This window comes from Brienomyrus brachyistius, unplaced genomic scaffold (genome assembly GCF_023856365.1).
Source record: "Brienomyrus brachyistius isolate T26 unplaced genomic scaffold, BBRACH_0.4 scaffold42, whole genome shotgun sequence".
Lineage (NCBI taxonomy): Eukaryota > Metazoa > Chordata > Actinopteri > Osteoglossiformes > Mormyridae > Brienomyrus > Brienomyrus brachyistius.
Genome location: NW_026042317.1, coordinates 2046967 through 2068903, shown reverse-complemented (window position 1 = coordinate 2068903; position 21937 = coordinate 2046967). Strand labels below are relative to the sequence as shown.

The 21937-nt window shown below is 45.2% G+C and overlaps 2 protein-coding genes across 2 annotated transcripts in view; both read left to right on the top strand.

Annotated features, from left to right (window-relative positions):
* Positions 1-21937, top strand: part of LOC125722753 (protein NLRC5-like) — a 519818-nt gene that overhangs the window by 272392 nt on the left and 225489 nt on the right. The gene's annotated exons all lie outside the window — the stretch shown is intronic.
* Positions 4853-6684, top strand: LOC125722768 (uncharacterized). The gene is made up of 2 exons (XM_048998969.1): positions 4853-4987; positions 5248-6684. Exon 2 carries the CDS (start codon positions 5351-5353, stop codon positions 6284-6286), a length of 936 nt encoding a protein of 311 aa, XP_048854926.1. The 5' UTR covers positions 4853-4987; positions 5248-5350; the 3' UTR covers positions 6287-6684.

Below are 21937 nucleotides of genomic sequence, written 5' to 3'. Positions count from 1 at the left end.
GCAAATACATTTTCATGGCATACATATAAGATATGTATACTGTATGTGTGCTTTTTTATCTAAAGATAGATATAGATCTAACGGTTTTTCTCTCTACAAAATTAGAAAAACACTTATAATAGTGTTATTTTTAACAGAAGAGTTCACTTTTAAATAGCCATGGAATGAATATGTATATATTATGTATATCATTGTGCTCAGAACTTAACATTTAACTCTTGTATCAGAGACAGTTCTTTTCAACATGAAGCCGAAAGGAAGACGATGTCGCCCAACTATCTACCTTGGGTCAGATATGCTTAGAATTTCAGCGTCCATCCATCCATCCATCATCTCCCGCTTAATCCGGAGTTGGGTCGCGGGGGTAGCAGCCTCAGCAAGGAGACCCAGACTTCCCTCTCCCCGGCCACTTCGTCCAGCTCCTCTGGGGGGACCCCGAGGCGTTCCCAGGCCAGCCGAGAGACATAGTCTCTCCAGCTCTCCAGCTTAGACCAGTCGATCTACGTTCCTACCCTCACCTATGGTCATGAGCTTTGGGTAGTGACCAAAAGAACGAGATCGCGGGTACAAGCGGCCGAAATGAGTTTCCTCCGCAGGGTGGCTGGGCTCTCCCTTAGAGATAGGGTGAGGAGCTCAGTCATTCGGGAGGGACTCAGAGTAGAGCCGCTGCTCCTCCGCATCGAGAGGAGCCAGATGAGGTGGCTCGGGCATCTGATCAGGATGCCTCTGGGACGCCTCCCTGGGGAGGTATTCCGGGCATGTCCCACTGGGAGGAGACCCCGGGGAAGACCCAGGACACGCTGGAGAGAATTTCAGCGTGTACCTAAAAAATTACATGAATTTTCCTTGTTTGTATCGATACTTATTTGTGTTGTTAACATTAAAATGTAACAGTAATGACACAAGAAATATCCATGTGAAATGTGACTAGCAAGCAGAAAAGGATAATACTTATAAATAAAAGCCTCTGATGCGTAAATAGGAAAGGCTGGGCTTGCATGTCTATAGAAACCTCTGAGCTAATGGGAAAGCTGTTCAGTAAGCAGGGTCTATAAAAACATACTTTCTACGCTCAGTAAGGAAGCTGTTTTAGAGTAAAGGCATAACTGAACCTTGGGACTGATACTTCCAATATCTAAATTCTTCTTAGTTTGAGTGACTTTGGAGTCACATGCTGATGTGAATTAAATAACGGAGTCATGCATCCATTCATCCATCCATTTTCCAAACCGTTTATCCTACTGGGTCGCGGGGGGTCCAGAGCCTATCCCAGAAGCAATGGGCACGAGGCAGGGAACAACCCAGGATGGGGGGCCAGCCCAGTCATGCATTGTAGCCATAAACTTAAAACACATATTTAACCTCTGGCTGTGCCTATTATCTTCCTTAGACACACAGAATAGTTTCAGGATCATTTAAAAACTTTTTTTTATTTATTCATCCACATGTCTACAAAACAATGCATTAAATTCAGCAGAGTGGAGGAGCTGAAACGGCATGTTTTACAACAAACAAGTCCTTATGTCTATTATTTATTTGATTGCAAATTTTAAAAATGTTTATATAAATTCAAATATTATTGAAGAATAATGACACGGAATAATCACATTTGAGTACATAGATCTTTTACAGTATGTATGGATTTATCAAATTTGGCATATGATCCGGTTTAAAAATCAGTATATTGTTATACAAGTTGATTTAGTTCTTGTTAAGATTATTGTGTTTTCTTTGTTGTATTGTAACTTCCTAAATGAAAATAAGAAAACAGACAAACGAGTAAAAAAAAAATATGTAGTACCCAAACGCATTCCTATTACATAATCATATTTGCTGTTGATTCAAGCCCATGTAAAATATAACATGCCTAGCCAACAAAATGCATCTTTTCCATAGAATCAACACACTATTTGTTAGCAGTTGGAAGTGGAATGATAGAAGGGGGGTTAGGATTGTCATTAAGTACCATGTCACGGCAGAAGAGGAGATCTTCCTTGCCAAGGCCGAGCTTGTACTGCCACACGTACATTTTAGAGTGGGGCTGCAGAGTCAGGGTCATGGTCTCTGCCACCTCAGTTGCTTCTTCCTAGTTCTCATTTTGTCAAAAAGTAAAAAAATTTTCTTAAAAAGTTCACTTTAAGTTCAAAGTCTTGAACTGAAAATCAGGATACCATTGTGAAATTCTTTCTTTGGAAAAATGTTTCCTCACTGTCTAAAGTGAGGGATGGTATGAGATGGGCTTGTCGTTAGGCAACAGTCATTAAGTAGCTCTAACTGGACACAACCAGCTTCTTTGTAAGTTATATTGTAAGAGACTGTGCTGTCGGCAAATCAAGCCAGTTCTAGAAAATTCATATGAAAAGCAAATCTAGAAAGCATTATAGCCAACTATCGACATGCTTGTCACGCCTCCCGGGCGTGGTTAGCCGGAGAGCTGCCAATTAGGCTCCACACGGGAGCACTATAAAAGCGGAGAGTAAGCGAATGCACATCGCAAAGTTTTTGCCGATGTTTCGAAGCAATACTGAGCGGTTTCTTGTCTCGTGCCAATCCCTCATTCCTTGCCTTGTCTGTCTGCCTTTTGTCTGCTCCTCACCCTGCCTGCCTTCCTTCCCCAGATCCAAACCCGTTCCTGAGTCTCCCGTCCTGCCTGCCCTGCCTGCCCCTGGACTTCGCATCTCCCCTTCCCTGTGTCTCCGTGTCCCGTGCCTGTGTGTAGGACAGACCACCCCGGCTTTCGAGCCCAGCTTTCACCCTCCACTATGATCCTCGGCTTGCCCCTTTAAACTCCGTCGCTTGCCGGATCTAATAAAGATCCTTCTGTCCCACAATTCTAGGTCCATGCTTCCCTTCAGGGGGTCGACTGACAATGCTTCCATATCAGACTGATGATGGGGGTTTAGAGGCGTGTGTTTGGATTATAACTTTCAGTCAGAGGAATAAATTTTTTTAAAAAGGTTGCATAGTGTGATACTGCTTAAAAATAAATTGTGCCATTTTAGTCAAATTTTTATATGATTACAAAGTTAAGACTTCTACTTTACAAGTAGCTTAAAACATGTGGCGTGTTTGTTTACAGCTGTTTAGGATGGAAATGTTAATTGTTTTGAAAGTGTTGCACTCCTCACATGACAATATGTGGTGTGTGTACAAGCAAGCGACAGGCAGAAAACAGAAAAACATTTGAAGTTGTGCAGTGTACATATACCAGACCAGCAAGGTACCGCCCCCAAGCACTGCTCCCCGGGCGCTGAATTAGCTGCACCCTGCTATGTCACATATGGGTTTAATGCAGAGAACACATTTTCTTGTTGTGTGCTGTGGTGTGTCAACAATGACAATTAATCACTAAATTCACTAACATTAGGCAATGTTGTCTAATGTTTCATGATAGGCATCATGAAATGATTGACTGGGGACAACATTTTTCCAAATTAGCAAGACATATGAAGCAAAGTGCGGATCAAACCAGTTCTAGGAAATAAACCATCTATATGTTGCTTCCCTCATAGGTTTCCAGAAAAGTTGGGCCCACAACATTGATAATGCCTGTAGAACGACAAAACTGAAACTGCCACGCCTGGCTCGTACGATGCTTGTGTGTGCCACGCCCCCCCATGTGTGCTTCCCCGATCGTACCCAGCTGTGTCTTGTTATTTTGATCCGTCTTGTTTATTTGAGTCCATGTCTCGTTCCTTTTCGTGAGGTCCGTCATTCTGTTACGAGTGCCGGTGAGCGGGTAAGGCACACGGGCAGGCAAGCAGGCAGGAAGCAGGCAAGGAGGAGAAATATGGGGAAAAAGGGGGATTTATTAGGGGAGAACGGCTAGAAAAGGAATGGGACATCCACTAACAATGACTGACATCAATGACGGACAAAGAACTAAGGCAAGACATGGACTCAAATAGACAGGACTGGGCAAAATAACAAGGTACAGCTGGGTACGATCGGGGAAGCACACGTGGATAATCAGGGGGCGTGGCACACACGAGGATCGTACGAGCTGGGCGTGACAGAAACATTGTAGAATTTGTCCACGACAGGGTGACAGGACGTGATATACCTGTATGTAAATATATTGCATATTACAATTGTTAAATTGTCCCATGTGCACTGAATAAACTGTAAATAAATTCCCTTCTGATGCTTCTGTGACCTACTACAGCCTGTCCAAAAGCTGGTGAACTGGATAATTATATGGTATGATGCACAGCGTTACAAAGTCAGAGTAAAAACACAACCCAGTGGCCACCTGGGATCGAAGAAACATAGGAATTCAATTTATTTATCATGAACAATTTTATATTAGTAAAACACAATATATCTAGATATTCCAGGTTGAAGTTTATCATATTCAGCAGTGATATGAGAAGGATGCCCCATTGGATTCTCATGTTTGTTAGAATTCCATCCCTCCATCATCTATACATCTTATCTGGTTGCAGGGGAAACTGGAGACAATTCCTGATCACACAGAGACAAACAACCTTCCTCCTTTTCCCACCTAAGTGCAATTCAGAGTATCTGTTTGGCCTAATAATTGGGAGGAAAAAGAGAAACAACAACTGTACAGATAAAGGCCCAGTCAGCCCAACCCATACCCTCCCTCACCCACAGGCCATGAGGAGAAACAACAACTGTACAGATAAAGGCCCAGTCAGCCCAACCCATACCCTCCCTCACCCACAGGCCATGAGGAGAAACAACAACTGTACAGATAAAGGCCCAGTCAGCCCAACCCATACCCTCCCTCACCCACAGGCCATGAGGAAACATTTTTCAAAAGAAAGAATTTCGCAATGATATCCTGTTAATCCTTTCTAATAATTTAATTTAAAGCTAATAATTTCTCAGGAATTAGACAAATTAAGGCACAATTGTGAAATCATTTCCCTGTACAGTATATATAGAGGCTCTTCTAATCATCTATCACTGCTTATTTTTGCAGAAGACTGTACTTCACTGTATTTTGCAGTCCAGCTTAACTGTAAGTATCCTTGTGAATTTTATTGCCTTGTTTTCTGTTAAATCCACTTAATTCTACATATTTAATTTTACTTATACATGTGATAAATATTTCTCAGAATGACTCGCCTTCATGCTGCTTAACCAATGTTTCATTTTTATTTGTGTTTTCTTATGTATAACTCTCTGTAGTTTGTTCCAATTTCCTCCCGCCCGGTGCTGTAGAATGCAAAAAAATACTGATGCTTTTGATGACAACCATCCTGTTAACTCATTTTTCAGAAAAAAGATGGCCGGGATCCTCCCATAGAGCAAAGCCATAGGGGTTAATTTCTGTGGTGTAAATGACAATTATTATATAATTCGCTCGGATCTTGACTGTTTCATGTACTCAACAAATTTCCACCGAGGCTCTGACCTCACGATTTACAGCTTGCACCCCTGCTGTCAGGGTGGAGACCACTATCTGGCCTTGGACGACAACACATTCTACATTATCAAAGGCAACACTTATCGCTGTGTGTCCGATATGAGCAAAGATCTTGGTTCTGTGGTGTATAACCTGCACCCAAACTGTCAAGGGGGTGATCACTATCTGTCTGCTTATGGTTATTTCTACATGATATTTAAGAGCAGAGGCGTGTATCACAAAACGTCCAATATGAACAAGGATAGCGATGCAGTTGAATACCAACTGCATCCCAACTGCAACGATGGCCTATACTACTGGGGCACAAAGAGCTACTCCTACTTTCTCAAGCCAAAAGATGAGTGGGGGATCCAGTATCACAAAACTAATAATCTTAACAAAGATACCCATGCAGACACATTCTCAATTCATCCAGATGTTCTTAACTTCCTTCCTGGAGGGCTTGGTCAGACACATGGCCCAGCCTTTGGAAAATGGGATCTCATTAAGATAATTTCCAATGATTCAGAAATTCCCGTAACCTGGGAAAAGAAGATAACCCGGAAAGTGGGCTTTACCAAATCCAAGTCATCGAGTATCGAGCACAACTGGAAAGTGAATATAAGCAGCACGTATCAGGCAGATGCTCTGACAGCAGCGATTGCCAAATACCAGTTCTCTCTGTCAGCAGAATATGGAGGAATCAGCGTCAACACAGAAAGTGAAAACTGGGAAGAAGCAATTGAGGTGGCAGAGACCATGACCCTGACTCTGCAGCCCCACACTAAAATGTACGTGTGGCAGTACAAGCTCGGCCTTGGCAAGGAAGATGTCCTCTTCTGCCGTGACATGGTACTTCATGACAATCCTAACCCCCCTTCCATCATTCCACTTCCACCTGCTAACAAGTAGTGTGTTGGTGATTCTATGGATAAGATGCATTTTGTTGGCTAGGCATGTTATATTTTGCATGGGCTTAAATAAACAGAAAATATGATTATGTAATAGGAATGCTTTTAGGAACTACATTTTTTTTTTTTACTTGTTTGTCTGTTTTCTTATTTTAATTTAGGAAGTTACAATACAACAAAGAAAAACACAATAATCTTAACAAGAATTAAATCAACTTGTATAACAATATACTGATTTTTAAACCAGATCATATGCCAGATTTCATAACTCCATACATACTGTATAAGATCTATGTACTCAAATGTGATTCTTCCATGTCATTATTCTTCAATAATATTTGCATTAATGGTAAATGTTGAATAAATTCACAATTTAGTTTGCAACAGTATGGACAGTAACTATGGACAGTTGTGTGATTAATCACAATTAAATATTTTAATCCATTGACAGCCCTAATAAGCTGGGACTGGATATTGTCAGACTAGGGCTGAGTGATAAAACAATAACAATAATTACTGAGATATAATTTTCCTCAAAATCAATATAATAAATTCTTGATATAAGTTCAACCTAAGTTATTACCCAACGTGTCTAGCAGGTAAGTCCAAATCAGCCTGTCCAATAAGGGTCATCCAGCAAAGTACTAAACAAAGTCTACAGTAATATTCAGTCCATGAGAAATCCACACAATAATAATACACAGAGAATTCAGTAATTCCAGAAAGAATGCACGCAGCGGCCTTCCTGGCTAAAATAACCTGTTCAGCTTCTACCATCCATGTAAGTGCCATGGGATGGCTGTTCTGAATGGCACAAAATTAAAATAAATGGTATTGTATTGTATTAGACCCCTTACTTTATGTAAAAACATGGATTCATGGTATCCCTTGCTCGGACGCGGGTCACTGGGGCCCTCCCCTGGAGCCAGGTCTGGGGGTGGGGCTCGATGATGAGCGCCTGGTGGCCAGGCCTGCACCCAAGGGGCCTGGTTGGGCACAGCCTGAAGAAGGCACCTGGGTCCCCCCTCCAATGGGCTCACCACCTGTAGGAGGGGCAAAAGGGGTCAGGAGCAGTCTGACTTGGGCAGTGGCCTTGGTGGTCCAATCCTTGGCTGCAGAAGCTGGCTCTAGGGACATGGAATGTCATCCCTCTGGTGGGGAAGGAGCCTGAGCTAGTGCACGAGGTTGTGAGATTCCGACTACACATAGTCGGGCTCACCTCGACGCACAACTTGGGCTCTGGAACCAGTCTCCTTGAGGGGAGTTGGACCCTCTTCCACTCTGGAGTTCCTCAAGGCTCTGGATGTTACGGGGCTGTCTTAGTTGACATGCATCTGCGGTATTGCGTGGACATCGAGGGGGGGTGCACCTGGATTGGCAGACTGGAGTGGTGGTCCCCCTCTTCAAGAAGTGGGACCAGAGGCTATATTCCAACTATAGGGGGATCACACTCCTCAGCCTCCCTGGTAAGGTCTATTCGGGGGTGCTGGAGGGGAGGGTTCGTCGGATAGTCAAACCTCGGTTTCAGGAGAAGCAGTGTGGTTTTCACCCTTGTTGTGTATCAGTGTACCAGCTTTATACTCTCAGCAGGATCCTGAAGGGCGTGTGGAAGTTTTCCCTACCAGGCTACATGTGTTTTGTGGACTTGGAGAAGGCATTCGACCACATCCATCGGGGAGTCCAGTGGGGAGTGCTCCAGGAGTATGGGGTGTTGGGCTGCCTTATAAGGGCTGTTCGGTCTCTGTACAACCGGTGTCAGAGCTTGGTCCGCATTGTCAGCAGTAAGTCGTTTCTAGTGAGAGCTGGACTCCCCCGGGGCGCCCACTGTCACCGATTAACTTTTATGGACAGAATTTCTAGCCGCAGCCAGGGCGTTGAGGGTGTCCGGTTCGGTGACCTCAGGATTAGGTCTCTGCTTTTTGCAGATGATGTGGTTCTGTTGGCCTCATCAGACAGTGACCTTCGACTCTCACTGGAGCAGTTCACAGCCGAGTGTGAAGCGGCTGGGATTAGAATCAGCACCTCCAAATCTGAGACCATGGTCCTCACCCGGGAAAGGGTGGAGTGCTCTCCCTGGGTTGGGGAGGCAATCCTTCCCCAAGTGGAGGAGTTTAAGTATCTCGGGGTCTTGTTCACGAGTGAGGGAAGGATGGAGCGAGAGATCGAAAGGCGGATCGGTGCGGTGTCAGCAGTAATGCGGGCGCTGCATCGGTCTGTCATGGTGAAGAAGGAGCTGAGCCAAAAGGCAAAGCTCTTGATTTACCAGTCGATCTACGTTCCTACCCTCACCTATGGTCACGAGCTGTGGGTAGTGACCGGAAAAACAAGATCGCGAATACAAGCAGCTGAAATGGGTTTCCTCTGCAGGGTGGCTGGGCTCTCCCTTAGAGACAGGGTGAGAAGCTTGGTCATTCGGGAGGGACTCAGAGTAGAGCCGCTGTTCCTCCGCAGGGTGGCTGGGCTCTCCATTAGAGATAGGGTGAGGAGCTCGGTCATTCGGGAGGGACTCAGAGTAGAGCTTCTGCTTCTCCGCAGGGTGGCTAGGCTCTCCCTTAGAGATAGGGTGAGGAGCTCGGTCATTCGGGAGGGACTCAGAGTAGAGCCGCTGCTCCTCCGCAGTGTGGCTGGGCTCTCCCTTAGAGATAGGGTGAGGAGCTCGGTCATTCGGGAGGGACTCAGAGTAGAGCCGCTGCTCCTCCGCAGGGTGGCTGGGCTGTCCATTAGAGATAGGGTGAGGAGCTTGGTCATTCGTGAGGGACTCAGAGTAGAGCCGCTGCTCCTCCGCAGTGTGGCTGTGCTCTCCCTTAGAGATAGGGTGAGGAGCTCGGTCATTCGGGAGGGACTCAGAGTAGAGCCGCTGCTCCTCCGCAGTGTGGCTGGGCTCTCCCTTAGAGATAGGGTGAGGAGCTCGGTCATTCGGGAGGGACTCAGAGTAGAGACGCTGCTACTCTGCATTGAGAGGAGTCAGAGGAGGTGGCTCAGGCATCTGGTCTTCCTGGACACCTCCCTGGTGAGGTGTTGACTGAAGGTGTTGTCCCACTGGGAGGCCCAGAGAAAGCCCCAGTACACGCTGGTACATGTCTCTCGGCTGGCCTGGGAACGCCTCGTGATTCCCCCAGAGGAGCTGGACAAAGTGGCTGGGGAGAGGGAAGTCTGGGTTTCCCTGCTTAGACTGCTGCCCCCAAGGCCCGACCCAGAAAAGTGATAGATGATGGATGGATGGATGGATATATTGTACCTCAGATTGGTAAAATGCAGTTTGGGAAACGCTTGTCACTTTCTGGTGATAAAGAGTAGTATAAAACCGCAATTAAATATTTGGTTTCAACCTTCACTCAGGAGGAAAACTATGTTTTAACTGAAAAGAAATAACAATTTATCATTTATTGTGATGATTACTGATCGTGATTACTGATGTTCACCTGATATGAACATTTTTATCATGATAACATTTCTGACCATATGGCCCAGCCCTACGTCTGAGGCTTTGAAACAGAGACCAGGGACAGCAAGTTTGTCATCACTCTTACTGGTTTCTACTGAATATTTTCCATAGTTGGTTTTGTATCATCTGTCACCACTGAAGCAATGTGAGGACACCTCAGCAGTGTCTTCAGTCACTATTGTAACCAGTCATTCTCGATCACTGTAAATGGACCATAGTTTACAGCCGCTGTATTCCACTCATTCCTCAGGGAAAGAGGAATTGCTCCAATGTGCTGCTCAATCTACCACCCAGCTGCCAACAGTGAAACAGAGAAGCTCATGCTGGTGAGGATTCATAATTTCCGAGTAAAAGAACGGATTCTGCAGTTAGCACGAAATCCCATTGAAGTACAACGGAAAACAGATCCACATTTTCCCAGATTTTCCTGTGGAGATAATGAAACAACGGCAGCTCTTTGATGGGGTGAGAGAGAAGCCGAAACAGGCAGGGACCCGAATAGGATTTCTGTATCCAGCACGCCTCCGGGTCCCCCAGGGAACCAGCTCGTCGGTGTTCAGCACTCCTGAGGAAGCAGAGGCATTCGCGAATACACTGCAGATCGGGTGAAGTAACCAGCCCATCACCTGCCAGATCGCTCATTTAGCTGCCTTTTCAAAATGGAAACGGACGCATTGTGCATATTGCAAAGGCACCGGACACTTAGTTATGCAGTTAAATCTTAGCTCTGCTCCTAGTAAGTTTTGTATTCTTATAGTACGCTCTACGTTTGTAAGTTGAGTTCCGGTAATTTATAACACAAACTGAAACTAACTGTTGTTATATGCTTTTGTTACTCGTTTATCAGAGGGGAAGCAAAGCAAACCAAGGTTAGTTAAAGTTAGCGGTGTTCTTTACTACCTTCATAGTTAATTAATCTTGAGTAACCCTGGTTGGTGTATGGGGGGTTGTTTCCTTGTTCTTAGGGATGAGGGAACGGGGTGGGAGTGAGTTTGGGTTAAATTATTACGTCGTTGCTGCTATGATACAGTTTGTTATTTTTCTATGGTACACAGAGGTTATGGTGCTTCATCTTACTTTAGTGAGTTGGAATGTCCACGGTCTCGGGAACCCGGTTCAGTGCTAAAGTGTTTTCACATCCTAAGTCTCTCTCTTCTGACATTGTGTTTCTCCAAGAGACACATATTAGACCCGCTGAATGCGGTCGACTGCGATGCAGCTGGGCGGATCAGATATTTCAGTCCACGTTTTCCAGCAAAGCCCGGGGCGGGGGGGGGGGGGGGGGTTGCCATTGTCGTTAAGAAAGGGCTGCCTTTTAAACACATTTCTACAGTGTGTGACCCGAGTGGCCGATTTATTACTGCAACTGGGCATTACATTCTTTTCATTTGATGTTACTAAATATCTATGGCCTAAATATTGACTATAAACTGCCTGATATTTCTCAAAGACATCTGATAATTGCAGGAGATTACAATATAATTCTTGATCTGTATTTAGATAGATTATCACAAAAGACGACCAGCCCCACTAACTCCGCAGGCGTCCTAAACAGTCTAATTAGCACTATGAACCTGGTAGACATTTGGAGGATCCAACATCCTACGAGCAGAGAATATTCTTTTTTCTCAAATATACCCAAAACATGCTCTCGTATAGATTACTGTCTGTTAGACGCAAAGCTCCTGTCTAATGTTATAGATTCAAAATATCACAATATCTTGATATCTGATCATGCTCCAGCTTCTGTTATTGTTGATTTTCAAATTCCCAGGCAGTAATTTCACTTGCACTTGCACCTTCATTATCTGCAGCCGAAGGCTTTTCTGCAGGCTTGTCAGGAAAAATGATGGCTTTCTGCAAACTAATGATACTAAAGATCTCATAAGGGTCTCCCACTCTACCTTGTGGGAAACATGCAGGGTTGTTTTAAGAGGCTACATCGCTGCAGCTGAAGCATCACTACGGAAATCTAGAAGGGCCTGTCTGGAGAAAATAGATTCTGAACTTTCTCAGTTGGAGGCGTGTTATAAAAACACTGGGGATTCTCAAACACTGCAGAACATTCTTAAACTCAAATATGAGTACAATACAATTTTATCTAGATAAGCCAATGACCAGCTCTTGCAACTTAAACAAAAATATTTTGAACTTGGGGACAAACCCCACACACTTCTAGCTCGACAGGTCAGAGGGCAGTGAGCCAGTAGGGCCATCCACAGAATTAAAGCTCACTCAGGGGGATTTATAACTCAACCCAGCCTAATAAATGACTGCTTTAGAGAATATTATAGCAGATTGTATAGTTCTAAGGCTAAAGGAGATGTAGATGCTTGGTTGAAAGATCTAAACATACCAAACCATGATCAGGCCTTGAGAGAGGCTCTGAACTCAGAACTCACTGTGAATGAAATCATGGTCTCCATTAGGTCATTACAAAACACAAAGTGCCCAGGTCCAGATGGTTTCGGGATCGAATTTTACAAGAAATTTGCTGTACAGGCAGCTCCACTTTTACACAGAATGTTCTCTCATTCAATCAAAGTTAAAAAATCCCCCCAAACACTGTATGATGCAAACATTTCACTGTTGCTAAAGGCAGAGCCCCCCCCCCCCCCCCAGCACACCACTTATGGTTATGCCCTAAACTTAAGGATGTTTGGTGCTCCATATTTAAATGGTACTCTGGTGTATTTAACATCAGTTTGTCGCCGGACCCTGAAACGGCGTTATTTGGGTATTCAGCTGCAGTGGAGTATATTGATCATAACATCGGTCCAGTCTTGGTATATGGTATGGTGATCGCCAAGAGGTGTATTCTGAAGCTGTGGGAAGCAGAGTGTGGCCCCTGTTTTAAAATGTGCATAAGGGAACTCCTGGGAGTTCTCCATGGTGAGAGGGTAAGATATGATCTGTCAGGCAGCACTGAAAGCTTTACCAGAATATGGATCCAATACTGCAGTTTATGGATGAGAAAGGAAACCCCAGACAGATGAGGTTCATGCTGATTATCACCCCTTTGTACCTTTACAGAGTCTGCAGCATAATTCTTAGAACATAGTGCCGGTTGCCCCCCCCCCCCCTTTTTATTATTATTATTTTTTTGCTTTACTTGTTAATGGGAATTAGTTGTGGGGGGGTGTATACTATGTGTTGGTTGTCTGTTTTTTCTGTTATTTATCTGAAAATTATATATAAATACATTTTAAAAAAATTAAAATATAATAACAAGATGCGCAGTGGTTAGCTCTGTTGCCTCACACCTCTGGGACCCGGGTTCGAGTCTCCGCCTGGATCACATGTGTGTGGAGTTTGCATGTTCTCCCCATGTCGTCGTGGGGTTTCCTCCGGGTACGCCGGTTTCCCCCCACAGTCCAAAAACATGCTGAGGCTAATTGGAATTGCTAAATTGCCCATAGGAGTGCATGCGTGAGTGATTGGTGTGTGAGTGTGCGATGGGCTGGCCCCCCATCCTGGGTTGTTCCCTGCCTCGTGCCCATTGCTTCCGGGATAGGCTCTGGAGCATCTGTCACTAATGACCCGTCACTGCTTTGGCCCACCAGCTTCTCTCTGTATTCTAGCCCATAATTATCCAGACATAGAATAGAATAGAATAGAATAGAATAGAATAGAATAGAATAGAATAGAATAGCTACTTCACTGTCATTCAGAACATACACTGGTTAATGCACGTCAGGGCAGAATTACATTGCATTGACTTATCATCGGCCCAGCAGAGTGTATTAAAAAAGAATATAAAGTGGAATTAACATAGAATATGCATAAAAATATATTAACAGCACTATAGCCGCAAACACCAGTGTACATCGCCGTTTCAGACATATTGCACTAGACAATTTTAAAAAAGCAGCTCTGGAAAGTGACGTGTGGATGGATGGAGAGAGGCGGAGTCTGGGGTGGGGGGGGAGGGGGGGGCTGCCATGAGGTATTGAGAGTTCAGGAGTCTAATGGCTTGAGGAATGAAACTATTGCAGAATCTGACTGTCCTGGTCCTGATGCTGCAAAGCCTCTTCCCAGAGGGCAGCAGGGCGAACAGTCCCTGGTGGGGGTGGGCGGAGTCTCTGATGATGTCACAGGCTCTGCTGAGACAGTGTTTGTGCGCAATGTCCTGGATGGATGGAAGAGAAGTCCCAATGATCCTCTCTGCAGGCCTCACCACTCTCTGCAGCCATTTCCTGTCTGAGGCTTTCGAGCTGCCAAACCAGATGGAGATACAGCTGGTCAGCACGCTCTCTATGGTGCCTCGGTAGAAGGTACTGAGGATGGGAGAGGAAAGCTCTCTTCATCCGGCACAAGAAGTGCAAACGCTGCGGAGCCCGTTTAACCGGTGATGTTGTGTTTGGTGACCAGTCCAGACTGTCAGTTATCTGCACCCCCAGGAATCTGACGCTGCTGACCACCTCCACAGCACTGTTGTCAGTGACGAGTGCTGAATGACTGGGCTGTTTCCTCCTAAAGTCCATGATCATCTCCTTGGTCTTCTCCACATTCAGGATCAGGCTGTTGTCACTGCACCAACCCACCAGTCTCTTCACCTCCTCTCTGTAGGGCAGGTCGTCGCTGTTCCTAATGAGACCCACTAATCTACTTTGGATTAAGCCTGAACACCACCTCTCACCCCCCCATCACAGACACCCCGCCATAACACTGCCTTAATATATTACCTGCACTGAAGCCCGTTTGGAGCGAGGTGTTTCAGTCCAAAGGCGTTCAGGGTTGGCTGATCGGCATCTCTAAATTGGCCCTGTACTTGTGTGAGTGTGGCTGTGTGAATGTGTGCACCCTGTGGTGTGTTGATTTCCAGCCAGGGTTGGTTCCCGCCCAGGGTTGGTTCCTGCCCATGGTTGGTTCCTGCCTAGGGTTGGTTCCCGCCCAAGGTTGGTTCCCACCCAGGGTTGGTTCCCGCCTGCGCCTGTTGTTCCTGGGATAGGAAATTCTATATTATTCTATTATAAATTTATAATTAGTTACATCAGAGGCGTTTGAGTAGCTTGCAAACCCTACAGAATATTTACAAGGTAATATAACTGTTACATACATGTAAATGCGTGTGCAGATTTGTCTCGAATTGAAAATGTCACAGCAGCCAGGAGACCAAAGCTGGCAGCCCTGTGAACCTCTGAAATATATGTAAATAAGCGGGAAACCTTTTCCTGCCACTGAATTAGCTTTCATTAGTGTGTCATTCAGGTCACACACTGGTTTCTGTTAAATTTGCCAGACAAAAAATAAAGATCAGGCTAAATAAAGATGTGACTCAGAAATGCCTGAGTGATTCGGTGTCCAAGGCCTGTGAGATACTGGCACCATATCCAAGGGGCCCCATCGCGGGGACCCAGATAAACAGCTTTTGGAAATGGATTCATGCATTTCATCTAACTCAGTACAGAAAATCACCTCCAGACATCCAGACAGGACATCAATAAATGCCGTGCTGCATTTAACCGTAAGCTTGTTAAGGTATAGAGGCCTTCATAAATGTCGAGTTTTGCAGTAACAATGAGGTCAATCCTCTTTGAAAGCTGCCAGCTGGGAAAGTATGTTGGATTATTGAACAAGACATACAGTAATAACTGCTTAAACAATCTGATTTATCAATCTGTTTTATAATAATACACTCGTCCTTCCTGAATAACCCCTCACCCTGTTGAATACAGTGATCTGATGCCCATTGCTAATGTATGGGGTGCAGCACTTGATACTCACAGGATGCTAATTCATTGCATGGAGATTTCGGTTCACTTACATTCTCTTCATATTGTGTGCGGTAAGTGCAATAACCAGAGGAAACCTGGTAATCTACTCAAACACGTCTAGGTCTGATTTACAGTCAAGGCAAGAGAAAATGTTATTTACTGATTTTCAAAGTGTTCTCTCATCGGTAACACTTTATAAGCACAAATAATGTAGTATTATGCTGTTACTTTTGTATTAATTAACCACAAACTAAGTCTTAGTCAGCAGCTTGATTTTGTCCGTAAATATGGCCGCTGCACACACTGCATCTAACCGCTGCTGTCGTGGATTTTTAAAGGTCGCCGGCAGGAAACGGCAACATCACGTTCATCTCAAACGGGAAAGTGCTGAACTTCAGCGGCGATGTCTGTTCCTGCAAAATATATGGATGATTTATGGCTCATAATCCATCCATCCATCCATTTTCCAAACTGCTTATCCTACTGGGTCGCGGGGGGTCCGGAGCCTATCCCGGAAGCAATGGGCACGAGGCAGAGAACAACCCTGGACGGGGGGGCAGCCCATCGCAGGGCACACTCACACACCATTCACTCACACATGCACACCTACGGGCAATTTAGCAAGTCCAATTAGCCTCAGCATGTTTTTGGACTGTGGGGGGAAACCGGAGTATGGCTCATAATATCATTGTTTTATTATTATGAAAGAACGCAAATGACTGCTAATTACAAACTTTCATAAAAAGAAGTGTCCTGTTAAAATGGAGTAATCATGGGCTTTAATATCGCGCATAGATCCGCTTCCTTATAATTTAATTCTGAACCGCTTTTATTTAGTAATATGTGTTTGTCTCCACCTAGTGGCGTCCCTGAAAAGTACACATTGTTTCCGTAAGGGTCCCTTTTTCTGTGAACTTACGTGTCCAGTGGATGTAAGAAATATGGCAGCAGCTTTATAGAGAGACATTATAACTGACTACAGTCACTGTATAGAATGTGCGATAGATAATGAATCCAATGCTGGATTGTTAATGGATGTCTGTGTATTTTCTTACACGTCTGTTATTAATGATAATGCATGCAGATACATTTAGTGACTTTGGCCAACCGGGGGTGGGAGGGGGCAATGGATTCAGTATCTAACTATGTATAAATTTATCTGGGTCAGACAGATAAAGGGGGGGGGGGGTGGCAAGGCTGCCTGAGCACCTGTCCGTTCTGTCTGACGGGGGCATAACCAGACCTTTTATAGTAGGGTGGGGGTAGCAAGGCTGCCTGGGCACCTGCCCCTTCTGTCCTACGGGGGAGTAGCCAGACCTTTCACAGTGGGGTGGGGGTGGCAAGGCTGCCTCGGCACCCGCCCGTTTTGTACGACGGGGGAGCAACCAGACGTTTTACAGCGGGGTGGAGGGTTAATTATTTAACAAAACAAATTTAACAAAATTAACAAAACCCTTCATGTGCGTGTATGTGTGTGTGTGTGTGTGTGTGTGTGTGCGTGTGTGTGTGTGTGTGTGCGTGTGTGTGTGTGTGTGTGTATGCGTGTCCGCTCACTGGACGAGCAGCCTAACCCAGGTTACTAAGTAAAAAGCAATACAACACCAGAGTTTTTAATATAATGAAATTTATACAGTGAAACCAGACAGCCTACTAACAAATTAACAGTTTCCATCAGGACATGCTGTATAGTGCAATACAGGCTGGGAACCCATTTGTCCCATATTGCATAGGCAAAAACATTGGATACTAGGCTTAGATACAGAATTTTATCAATGTATTCAAAATAGTTTTTTTGTTTTTTTTTTATTAAAGCTTTATGAAAAGAATGAAGCCCTAATATTACAAACTCGTTATCCAATGAAACTTCTGGTATTGAGGGAGTAATTAATCAACTGATAATGAAATTAAGTTTGTGAATGGAGAGACTCAGGCTGCTTTGCTCATTCTGCCATACTAACTTGTGCTAATTTGTTACCGCATGCATTTATTCATTGGCTACGTATATTTTGAATTGCATTATTTTTGACGTGATCCACCGCAGCTTCTGGTTGATTGGTTGGTCTCTGGCATGGACACTACAACCTTTACCCCCTCATGTAAACTCAGCTGTAAGGCCAAACGAATGTATTCATCTGACGTGCCAACTGGAAGCAAAGCCTGTGCCGATGTGGAACTGCTGCCAGACCTGCTCTGCGTGTTCGTCTGAACTTGCAGGTTGTGATAAAGCTGATTATTTCTTTTACAGTTGCCCTGTAGGTCAATGCGAAGCTTCAATGTTGTCAATATTATTCTGGGGTCGCCCAAGCTCTGATGGGACCATTGGTTTATTAAGTCTAATGCTTCGTTCCGTAACTTTTTATTGGCGTTAGCTATGCCACTATTGCCGTCTCCTCTAAAAGTGGTCACTCTCCCATTTTGGTCTTTGCAAGTACGGATAACCCCAGGTATATTAGGTTTCCGTTTGCTGCGTCGTGGCAGGGAATTCCTGCACTCTCCAGGATTGGTAACGCCACAGTAATCCCAGGCTTTTTCTGTATAGCACCAAGTATATCCCTCGCCATGGGTATCACACTTGTGATCTGAACGACAAGGCTCATTTTTGTAGGTGACGTTTGGTAGAGGTGAGCAGTACTCCTCGTCATCTTGAGTGTGGCACCAAAAATATTCACCATACTCATAATACTGACAGTTATCAATGCAGTCTTTCTGGTATCTGGTTTGATGAATCGTTGCCCTTGGCTCCACTGGTGCACAGTAGCCCCAGTCTCCATTATCCAAGTAACACAAGTAGTAATCGTATCCATGTTTGCCGCAGAGATGATCTTTGGAACAGGTATTGCCATGGTAATCATAATTGTTTCTGGGTGAGCAGTAATCCCACCCCTTTCTGGTATGGCACCAGTAGTAATTATAATTTTGTTGATCACAGCTATCATAACACTCCACATCATAGGTGGAGGTATAGTGCTTTCAGTTCTTCGTCACACAATAACAGTCATCAGTACATTGTTCCCCAAGATGACTGAAGAATGTTTCTGCAGAGGTGGGTCACAGTGAGAAACAGAGGATGAAAGTGGGCAGCAGTGTGGGGAGTCTCCTTAGATATGCCATGTCAGCCCTGTCCTGGAGGGAGTAAGAAAAAGGAGAGAATAAGATGAGGTAGAAACTCTTGTGCATTCATGTACATTCATTGTACATTATTAAATAATGCATGAATGTACAAAGTAGCAGCACCAAATTTATGTATTGTCAAAGTTTTTTATTTAATGGGTTATTTAATTTTGTAGCTTTTACTGACAAGACTGGACATTGGTTCTGCAATACAGTTATTTTAACTTGCTGTGTGTGCCAAAATCACAATTAGTCCATGCCATGTAATCTTAACTTGCACATTTTGCTCGTAAATTATAATGTTATAGTCATATAAGTGGCAAGAAAAAAATTCAAGGTTAGTTTAGACTCGCCAGTCAAAATACATTCCTGCAGACACAGCCACGCTATCCCTGCTTTTTACAGTCATTGGCCTTGTCTGAGGAGAGCAGCTGTTTTCCTTTGAAGTTAAAAAGTGCAACAAAAGCAGATGGACAGACTGGAACTGACACTGGACATGAAATGAGCCGTTCCTTTTTTACTTTTCATTATTCAAGCATTGTGCAACCACATGTTACTGGAGAACTGGTGCCAGAGGAACAATCTCCTCCTGAACGTCAGCAAGACAAAGGAGCTGATAGTGGACTTTAGTACAAAGCAGGAGAGGAACTACCAGACCCCCGTCATCAACAGGAGCCCAGTGGAGAGAGTGGACAGCTTCAGATACCTCGGTGTTCACATCACGCAGGACCTGTCATGGTCCTGCCACATCAACACCGTGGTGAAAAAGGCCCGGCAGCATCTGTACCACCTCAGACGTTTGAGAGACTTCAGACTACCCTCCAAGGTGCTCAGGAATTTCTACTCCTGCACCATAGAGAGCATCCTGACGGGAAACATCACGACCTGGTTCGGGAACAGCACAGTGCAGGACAGGCGAGCTATACAGAGGGTGGTGCGTTCAGCTGAGCGCATCATCCGCACCAAGCTCCCTGACCTGCACTCAATCTACACCAAGCGGTGCTGGACCAAGGCCAGGAAGATCGCGAAGGACCTCAGCCATCCCAACAATGGACTATTCTCTCTGTTGCGGTCAGGGAAGCGCTTCCGCTCCCTGAAGGCCAACACAGAGAGACTGAGGAGGAGCTTCTACCCGGAGGCGATAAGGTCTCTCAACAACACACAAACACAGAACTAATACAACCTGCTAACGCCAATGAACACTATGGACACTCTTATGCACATCTACACTCACATCTGACCTCACATGGTCATGTTTACATCTGGACCCTTGCACAAAGTCACTTTAATAAGGCATCTTAAGGCACTTTTTTCATGCATACTTGCACACCATACTTCCTCCACCTAATTTCAATTTGAAAGAATTTCTATTGTACAGCATATTTCTATTTTTATTTCTATTTTATGTACAGTACACTTCTATTTCTACTTCTACTTTATGTAAAGAATTCTCTTTTAGGTCACTGGCGGTCGTGTAAGCATTTCACTACATATCGTACTGTGTATGACTGTGTATGTGACAAATAAAATTTGAATTTGAATTTGAATACAGTTTTTAATGTGTTTTGTCCTCAAATAAAAAGATGTTCATGTCATAATACTTCGCCTGTACAGCATGGACCCTGCAGTGAACCAACGCCTGCAGCAACAAGTAGATCAACTCACCACGCTGGTGTCACAGCTCCTGGAGAATCAAGCAGTCTGAACAAGTTTACCGGATTCTCCGCTACGAGGTTCCGCATCGGTTCCGGTGGCTATGCCCGAAAAATATGACGGCAACCCTGACCACTGCAAGGCTTTTCTTATGTGGTGCGGTTTGTACATCGAGGAACACCCAGAGCACTTCATCGAGGAAACCGCGTGAGTGCGATTTGTCATCTCGCTGTTTACCGGGATGGCACGCAATTATGGTCTGACGACAGTCCCCTCCTGGATTCCGCCCGGGATTTCCAAGCAGCATTCAAGGAAATCTTCGACCATCCTGCCGTGGGACGCAGCTTAGTGTAACGTTCGGTGGATTTCCGACAGAGATCCCGTACTGTAGCCGAGTTTTTCCTGGAGTTTTGAACCATTTCCGCCGGGTTGCGATGGCCAGAAGATGCGGATCGATTACCGCCGTGCGCTTAACCCAGAAATACAAGATGAAGTCATGTCACGGGGATCTTCACTATCGTTTGAAGACTTTATAGGACTGTCAGTCACGCTGGATAATAGCGTCAGGGAATGCCGTTGCTGGTGAACTCGTGCGACCACGCTGCCCATCATCGCTGCCGAAGACCCCAATGAACCTCTGCAGCTGGGATGTTCGCCTCTTACCGCGACAGAGAGAAACCGCACCGAACAAGGATGGTGCTTCTATTGCAGTGAGCAGGGACACACCATCCGCTCCTGCACTGCTTGCCTGTCTCATCCCAAGCCCTCCATGAAGGTAGGAACTTCTATGTTTTTGTGAGTCTCGCAGGCTCAATTCACTGTACCTATTGAATTAATTTCTGCAGGTGAACAACTATCTTCTGGGCTCTAATTGATTCAGGAGCTTCCGATATCTTCATGGATCAGGCCTTAGCTCAGAGGTTGCATCTTGCCCTGCACCCTCTGTCTCACCCCATTGCAGTTCTAGGCGTCAGGGGGGAACCGGGGGGAAGATCACGCATCGAATTGATCCAGTCACCCTACATGTCGGTGTTCTCCACGTGGAAAAAAAAATAACCTTTTTTGTTCTTCTCCGTTTTTCCAAGATGTGTCAGCTCCTTACTCTCCCTAAGCTCCCCACAGCGATGGACTCGTCTGATGTGTTACTCACCTGGGTCTTCCATTACTACGGTATCCCCGAGGATATAGTGTCTGATCACGGACCACAATTCTCTTCGCAGGTGTTTCGTGCCTTTTGTGCTAAGCTCAACGTCTTCCTAAGTCTGTCCTCAGCTTACCACCCCCAGTCCAAATGGGCTGGCCGAGAGAGCGAACCAGGAGTTGTCCAAGGCCTTATGTTAAGATAAACCTGCAGACTGGGCTGCCCACTTAGTGCGGGCTGAGTACGCCCTGAATACTCGCTTGAACCCAGGTACGAACCTCCTTTCCAGTGCGTGTTGGGATATCACCCACCGATCTTCCCCTGGGATTTCTCCACCAGTGATGTACCCCGAGTTGATGAGTGGTTCCACAGGACGGCTCTACGGTGTTCCAGGTTCGAGCTCTTCTAGACTCACGCCGCCGCGCAGACGCCTCTACTACCTGATGGATTGGGTGGATTCGGCCCGGAGGAACGGTCCTGGGTGCCTGCAGCAGACGTCCTGGAACCCGATTTTCACATTGTCCATCCTTCTAAACTTGCTTTGTGGCCGCGTGGGCGTCCCCGTCGCCCCATTCAGCCTCCGGG